The 7,467-nt window shown below is 59.2% G+C and overlaps 1 protein-coding gene across 1 annotated transcript in view; it reads right to left on the minus strand.

Moving 5' to 3' along the window:
* Positions 1-2,917: 2,917 nt before the first annotated feature.
* Positions 2,918-7,467, minus strand: part of dmpd (F-box protein dampened) — a gene marked incomplete in the record, with an annotated part of 12,858 nt that continues 8,308 nt past the window's right edge. The window contains 2 exon segments of the mRNA XM_037213422.1: positions 2,918-4,006; positions 6,457-6,613. Of these exon segments, the coding sequence (XP_037069317.1) occupies positions 3,662-4,006; positions 6,457-6,613 (502 nt within the window).

The raw sequence follows: 7,467 nt of genomic DNA on the forward strand, positions 1-7,467 counted from the left end.
AAAACCGCGAACCATTAAGGTTCACCGATTTCGCCGAATAACATGGCTGGACTTGGACAGTCTCACAGCCGTGCATTTCCAATGTTGTTTTTAAATTAGCGAGCAACCGCAAATTTCCTCAAGTTGTTTACACTGACTAGAAAGTTAGTGAGATGCACATCACTTAACCCGGCCCGTTACAGCTCCCATAGACGGACGTTCCAACGAACTGATAATCAATTCACGTGGGTTGCTGACGGTGTTGGCTTACCTACCTTAGTTTTTGGCATAATCTGCGTGCTGGCGATTCATAACTGTCTGACGCCGCCTCGCTCCTCCCATTCCTCACAAAGCCTTTTGTTGGCAGTTACAAACATATGACACTACACTTTCCAAACAGTGCAATCCGCACTTCATGCGTCGGGGAGTCAGACCTAACTTATATCAAACTGACTTTGCAATGTGGGTCAGCACGGACCAATGCAGTGGTCAACACTTGTTATCCCTTATCAGCAAATAAAGGGGCTTCACTTCACCTTACATGACCAAACTTCACGTATGTGAGCTAACCCTCCTGAGGCTTGTTTGCTTGCTGGTAAGATAAGGCAACCGGCCGTGCAATAAACAGAAACACAAAACGTCACGGGCTTGGCAAGCATTCAAACTTAAGCTTGCACAACACTGCTATGTGCTATTGATTTTAATTGACCTGGTGTGACCTGATATTAATGATTAAATCATCTTGAGATCTGGGAGCTCTACCAGTTGGACGAGTAAGCTTGCGCCGGCGGACCGATCGCAGGACGTGACCAACCGATCAAGCAAAATCAATGGCGCCGCCGCCGCCGTACTCCGCGGTCACGCCGCTCGCGACCGGAGAGAGGTCGCGCGCCGGGGAGGAGTCGCGACCGGAGACGAGCCGTAACCGGAGAGCCGTAGCTGGAGAGGAGCCGTAACCGGAGAGGAGCCGTGACCGGAGAGGAGCCGTGACCGGAGAGGAGCCGTGGCTGGAGAGGAGCCGTAACCGGAGAGGAGCCGTAACCGGGGAGGAGCCGTGACCTGAGAGGAGCTGTGACCGGAGAGGAGCCGTAACTGGAGAGGAGCTGTAATCGGAGAGGAGCTGTAATCGGAGAGGAGCGGTAACCGGAGAGGAGCTGTAACCGGAGAGGAGCGGTAACCGGAGAGGAGCTGTGACCGGAGAGGAGCCGTAACTGGAGAGGAGCTGTGACCGGAGAGGAGCTGTAACCGGAGATGAGCTGTAACCGGAGAGGAGCTGTGACCGGAGAGGAGCCGTAACTGGAGAGGAGCTGTGACCGGAGAGTAGCCGTAACCGGAGAGGAGCTGTAACCGGAGAGGAGCCGTAACCGGGGAGGAGCCGTGACCTGAGAGGAGCTGTGACCGGAGAGGAGCCGTAACTGGAGAGGAGCTGTGACCGGAGAGGAGCTGTAATCGGAGAGGAGCGGTAACCGGAGAGGAGCTGTAACCGGAGAGGAGCTGTAACCGGAGAGGAGCTGTGACCGGAGAGGAGCCGTAACTGGAGAGGAGCTGTGACCGGAGAGGAGCTGTAACCGGAGATGAGCTGTAACCGGAGAGGAGCTGTAACCGGAGAGGAGCCGTAACCAGAGGAGCTGTAACCAGAGAGGAGCCGTAACCGGAGAGGACCTGTGACCGGAGAGGAGCTGTGACCGGAGAGGAGCTGTAACCGGAGATGAGCTGTAACCGGAGAGGAGCTGTAACCGGAGAAGAGTCGTAAGCAGAGAGGAGCTGTGACAGGAGAGGAGACGTAACCGGAGAGAAGCTGTGACCGGAGAGGAGCCGTAACCGGAGAGGAACCGTAACCGGAGAGGAGCTGTAACAGGAGAGGACTCGCGCACCGGAACCGTTGGCCGCTGAGCAGGGCTCTGCTGGCGTGGCGGGGGCACAGGCCGCCCTGTTTCCGGTGCCGGTGCCGCCACACGCACGGACGCACTTGAGTGCCGGTCGGCCGGCGGGCGACGCGAGCACACCCTGCTGTTGTGTTCTGCGCTCTCGTCTGACGCGTGTCTGATGCAGCCGGACCTGGGCACGAGTCTAAATCCGTCGAGCAGCCTCAGACTCCATATTTGAAGAGCGAGAAAAAGCTGGTTCGGACTTGAACTCGCAGTCACCAATGTGAAAAACGGCGAGCTCTGGCTTGGACTTGTACTCAACCTCAGTAAGTCAGCTGCACTAAGCTCGCAGTCAATAACATAGCCCTAATACCAGAGTACAGTTAACTCGAATGAGAAGCAATTCACAGGACTGGGCCGCGATTTACATCGTTAAGACCTTACCTAACCTGAGTCATGACTCGGACGTGGATCAACCGTATCGTAACTTTCCCATTCAAGCGCAAGGGCTAGGTTATTTTTAGCGTACTTCTTTCAAAACGCATGATCTGATGTAGATGCAATGGGCCCAGTGGAGGCGGTCCTTACAATGGTTGCTGTTTCAGTACCGGCTGTGGAAAACGTAACGTAAGGTAGGGTCAGACTGAGACCGTTCAGGCCGGTCAGTTCAAGTCAAATCAGAAACGGGCGAGCCCATATATTGCAAGCTGTCGCGAGCTTTTGAGCGACTATCTCTTCCCGACACTTCAATTTTGTGGCATAGATTGTATCTAGAATATGAGAGCCGGAACTGCCCTCGGGGAAGTCTGTCTGCTCGAGTGTTGCCCAGGTGATCCTGTATCAAACATAGTCTATTTCGTGCAAGCTGGCCTTGCCACCCCGTTGAGTGCGGCGCGGGGTAGTTTGCCAGCGCGACTCCTCTCCGAGCTGCTGGCGTCGCCGGCGCTGCCGTTCCGCCTGTCGGCCGGCACGACACCGCCGCACCGCCGCGTCCACCGCCCGCGGCCGGCGCACGCGACCGGCCAGCTCCTCGGCTCCGCCAGCACCGCGCCTCCCTCTCAAAGGCGCGGTCAGATGGCGGCGTTTATTTCGGCTCCAGCGACCCCACAAACCTATGAGATGAGTCCATCACGGCGCGTCCTCCATCACCGCAGCACTATTGTACACGCCCGCGGCGGCCGGCGGGCTCGCCGCGTACCACCGGCGGTGCCGGACCGCAGCCGCGGACAGCGCGCGCCGCCCCGGTGCGAAGCAGCTGCATGCCCCCCGAGAGCGGCCCAGCGCGCCGTAATCAGCCTGCCACCCGCCTCCGCGTCCGCGCGCGGCGTCGCTCGGGCGTCCCAGCCCGCGTGGGCCCGGCGCCGAAGTCAGGCACCCCACCCCGTCCCACTAAACTGTCCGACGACGGTGCGCCCACCACCGCCGACAACAATGTTGCACAATGGCGTTCCTTGGCGCGTGGATGACTGCGACTGATGCGATGTCACGGAGCTGCGCGGCAACGCGCGCAAGAAGAGGCAAACCAGGGCGGCGCAGGCGCAAACGCTATCATTTAAGAACCTAAACGCATTACTACGTGACATTCAAGTACAGGACTAGTCGAGGTCTACCTAGATGACGCGGCGACGAGGCAGATAAGGGGTCGAGAGGCGGAGCCGCACGACGATTAAAAAACACGGGCGCACCTGCGGGGTCCGGTATGACCTTTCAGTGAGGGCGCGGCGCGCCGGGCGAAAACGTGAGGTGATTGTTGATTTCCTTCCTTTGTACCTTTGGAGAACTCATGTGGCCGCGGCCGACCGCCGGCAGCGCCGCTAGTTTTTCGCCCGTTTCCGCGGTTTCAGCGTCCTCGCTCGGCGCAGCTCGTCGCCGTCCATGGTCTTGCGCTTGCTGCGCGTCTCCATCTTGTTCTCGCCCTCGGTCTCCGACTCGTCGCTGTGGCGCGGCTCGTCGTCGGCCGTGGGCAGCGCGTCCCAGCGCTGCGGCGACTTGAGCGGCGCGTCGGCCGCCGCCTCGGCCGCCAGCGGCGCGCCCGGCGACGGCGGCGAGGCGAGCTCCTCCAGCGGCGCCGGCGCGCCCGGCGCCGTCTGGCAGCAGTCCGAGCCCTGCGCCGACCGCGAGCGCCAGTACTGCAGCTCCGTCTTACACTCGTTCAGCTCCTGCGGCACAGCGGGGGCGGCGACGGTCACGACCAGCCGAGTCCGCCGCCGGCGGCGGCGGCGGCGGCGCCCGCCACGGCCGGGACGCGCGCCCCAGAATGAAGCACCATTTGTTGGCGATGGGCGGCTGGGGAGCACTTGTTCCCCGTGGCGTGCCGTCACCATCACGCGGACGCCGCCCCGGCAGGACTGTTACGGGACGCTCGAATGAGACACTTTGCGCACTGATGCGCAACAAACACCAACGGCAGCGCATCATGGGTATCACAGTGCATCAAAAGCGATGGAGACCGGAATAACTTATCGTGTCACAACGCACGCACGCTGAGCTACCATATATTAGGCGGGTGCAAACTTATATAGCACGCCTGCATAGTTATTTCTGGCACGGAATTTCCAACGGCCACAGATATATCGCACTGACCCTTACCGACGCTTTCAGTGGCCAACTGCTGAGAACGAACCACGTGCGGTCAGATACTAAATGACTTCCCCTCACATCAAAAGCTAATCTTTTTGCGACAAATACCTTGTTAAGTTGGTTGTTTACAAGCAACTGCTTTCACCACTCGTTTCACTTCCTGCCGAACTTTTGTGTTCGATTTACGTATATATCACGCAACTTACGCCGATCTGCATGATGATGTGGTCTTAACTGTCTCACCTCATGAATCGCCCGAGAAGGCGGTCCGAGCCCCACCCTCTGATGTTTTCCATCCCCCCCCCCTGACCGCCCCACCGGCGGGCCAGCACCCGCGGGCCTCCTCCACAGCCCAGCTCAACGCCGCCCACCTCCGTTCCCCGGCCCACTGTGCGGCGCCCTGGCGTCAATCGCAGACCGCCGACCTCCCGCAGGCCCGGCGGCCGTCTCTTCCCGTCACAGGGCGGGCCCGGCCCATCTGATGTCTCCTTCATCGCCACAGGGCGGGTCTGGCCCCATCTGATGCCTCCCTCTGTTCCAGTCACAGAGGGGCACTGCCATCTGCTGTCTTTATTACAGGGCGGCGTCTTCGGCCCCATCTGAGCCTACCTCTGTTACCCAGTAACAGGGCGGGCCCGGCCCATCTGATGTCTCCTTCATCGTCACAGGGCAGGCCCATTTAATGTCTCCTGTTCCCGTCACAGGGCGGGCCTGGGCCATCTGATGTCTCCTTCATCGTCACAGGGCGGGTCTGGCCCCATCTGATGTCTCCCTCTGTTCCCGTCACAGGGCGGGCTCGGCCCATCTGATGTCTCCTTCATCGTCACAGGGCGGGTCTGGCCCCATCTGATACCTCCCTCTATTCCCGTCACAGGGCGGGCCCAGCCCCATCCAATGTCTCCTGTTCCCGTCACAAGGCGGGCCCGTAACACTTAGTGTGCAAAATGGTTGCTTCCTAGCGACGTGCCCGACGTCCCAAGCTCCGTCTTAACGCGTCAAACGATCATGGGCCAGAAACAGCACTTAACATGCCACTAAGTGCCGTTTCACTAAGTGTCTTAATGGCAGGCGCGTATGTTTCGTGCGAGCTAAAGACATACACCATGGGCCGCCCAAGGCCACCATGCGCTCCGCGTGGATCCCGGGCACCCGCTCCTCAGTCTCTCGCAACCACTGTCTTGTACTTTCAACCCCACGTATTAGCACTCGTCCCAAGGTTGTCTAAGGCTCTAGGCCCAACTTTTCAGTCGCCCCGCCGTGGTGATTTATGCAAGGCCGTTCCGGGCTCGTGGGTACACGTGACACCATAGTCAAACAGGTGATCAGATGAAGCCCTCAGATGTTTTGCAGGGGATGGACGGAAACTGCTTGGGCATTCTGCGATAGACAGACGGTGTCTAACGCTTCACCTCTCACATTTTGATGACGATTCGTCCAATGGGTTCTAGGGATGGGCTGGACCAGGCTGTGGAATTTTCAGCTGAGTCGAACAATGAGTCATAGCATGCTACTTGAACCCAACAGACAGCTAGGCACACTTAGAATGCACCAGGCCTACAGGCGGAAACGTTTTTCACAAATCGCGTCATATGGTTACGACTGCCATTACCATTATGGTGTGACATACAACCTGTACGACGCACAGCGGCATATCAGATTAAACGCTGCTCAATTCGCATTAGGCTAATCAACCGATCTTAAATTTGGTAACAAAGAATGTAACTGTAACAGCATATGTAGAAGCAGTTACGTATAGTATGCAACTGAATGTACAGCCCACCCAACGGCACAACGCAGCGGCATGCCTTAACGCCACCGCCCCCGGTGGGCAACGGGGACCACGAGACTACCCTGCGCGTGCGATGCAGCACCGGGCATATTTGGGCTAGTCTCAACACGACAACCGTCCACCAGCCAGCGACGGACCTCGCCCAGCGGCCGGATCCAGCCTGCCGGACCCGGACCCGGCTCGGACCCGGATCCGGACCCAGGCCCGGACGCGGGAGCCGACAGCGCCGCAGTAGCCCACCTGCAGCACTGTGGTGAACTTGCGCGCGCTCTCATCAAACTTCTTGTCGTGGTCGTCCAGGCGGGCTGTGTACTCGGCAATCGTGCGCGACTGCTCCTCCACGCGCGCCTTGTAGCTGCGCATCTCCTTCTTCACGCTCGCCAGCTGCGCAGTGCTCCTGCCGAAGACAGCGACATCTCTAGGACCGTCCGGCAGGTAACGGAGGACAAACTTGTCTCCAGATGGCCAGCGGTCCCCGGATATAACCGTGCACGCGCCGCCAACAAAACTTCATCGGTGTTGCACAGTGCGTTTAGCATGCGGCGCAAGGTATGCCACTATCATCCCGATATTCTTCAAATAGCTGCAGTCGCTAACCACCACGTTCACAACGCACTCGCCGCATAAGAATAACAAGCAAACAAGTCGACAGCTGACGAAAATCGCCCACATTCACCAACCAAGCAACTAGCGTCCACCTGTCACCACTCCACCGAAACAACTCCCACGTGATGGCGCCCACAAAAAAACGCAACGAGCACACGGGCGGCGGGCGTACTTTTTCAGCTGTTTGCTCATCCTGCCGATCTTCTTCTTGAGCGCCGAGTTAACCATGAAGTCGTCGTCGTCGTCCCAGACGTCCCAGTCACCACTGACGCTGCTGTCCACCACCGAGGACGCCGAGGTCGACCCGGGGCCGGGCGAGCCTGCGGCAGCGCGCGCCCGGCGTCAGCGGGCCCGCAGCCAGCGCCCAGCCCGGGCGACAGAGGCAGGCAGAGCTACACAGGGCGTGATCAAAGCGTGTCTCATTTGCGAGGTACATGGCATGTGTGAGAGGTACACTGGTGCGCCTGACGCGGCTCCCAGGGCGGCGCCGTCGGCCGCTTCACTGGGAAAACTGGCATGTTCACTCATCACGTCAGGGATAAAGCTGCCGTATCTGAACAGTGACGTCATGCCTCACAGGGGGCCGAGCCTCGTCACCGAGAGGGCTGCGTTCCCCTCCAACGTCACCGGGCCAGCTCCACCGGG

The sequence above is a fragment of the Pollicipes pollicipes genome, unplaced genomic scaffold, assembly GCF_011947565.3.
Source record: "Pollicipes pollicipes isolate AB1234 unplaced genomic scaffold, Ppol_2.1 Scaffold_3087;HRSCAF=3621_pilon_pilon_pilon, whole genome shotgun sequence".
NCBI lineage: Eukaryota > Metazoa > Arthropoda > Thecostraca > Pollicipedomorpha > Pollicipedidae > Pollicipes > Pollicipes pollicipes.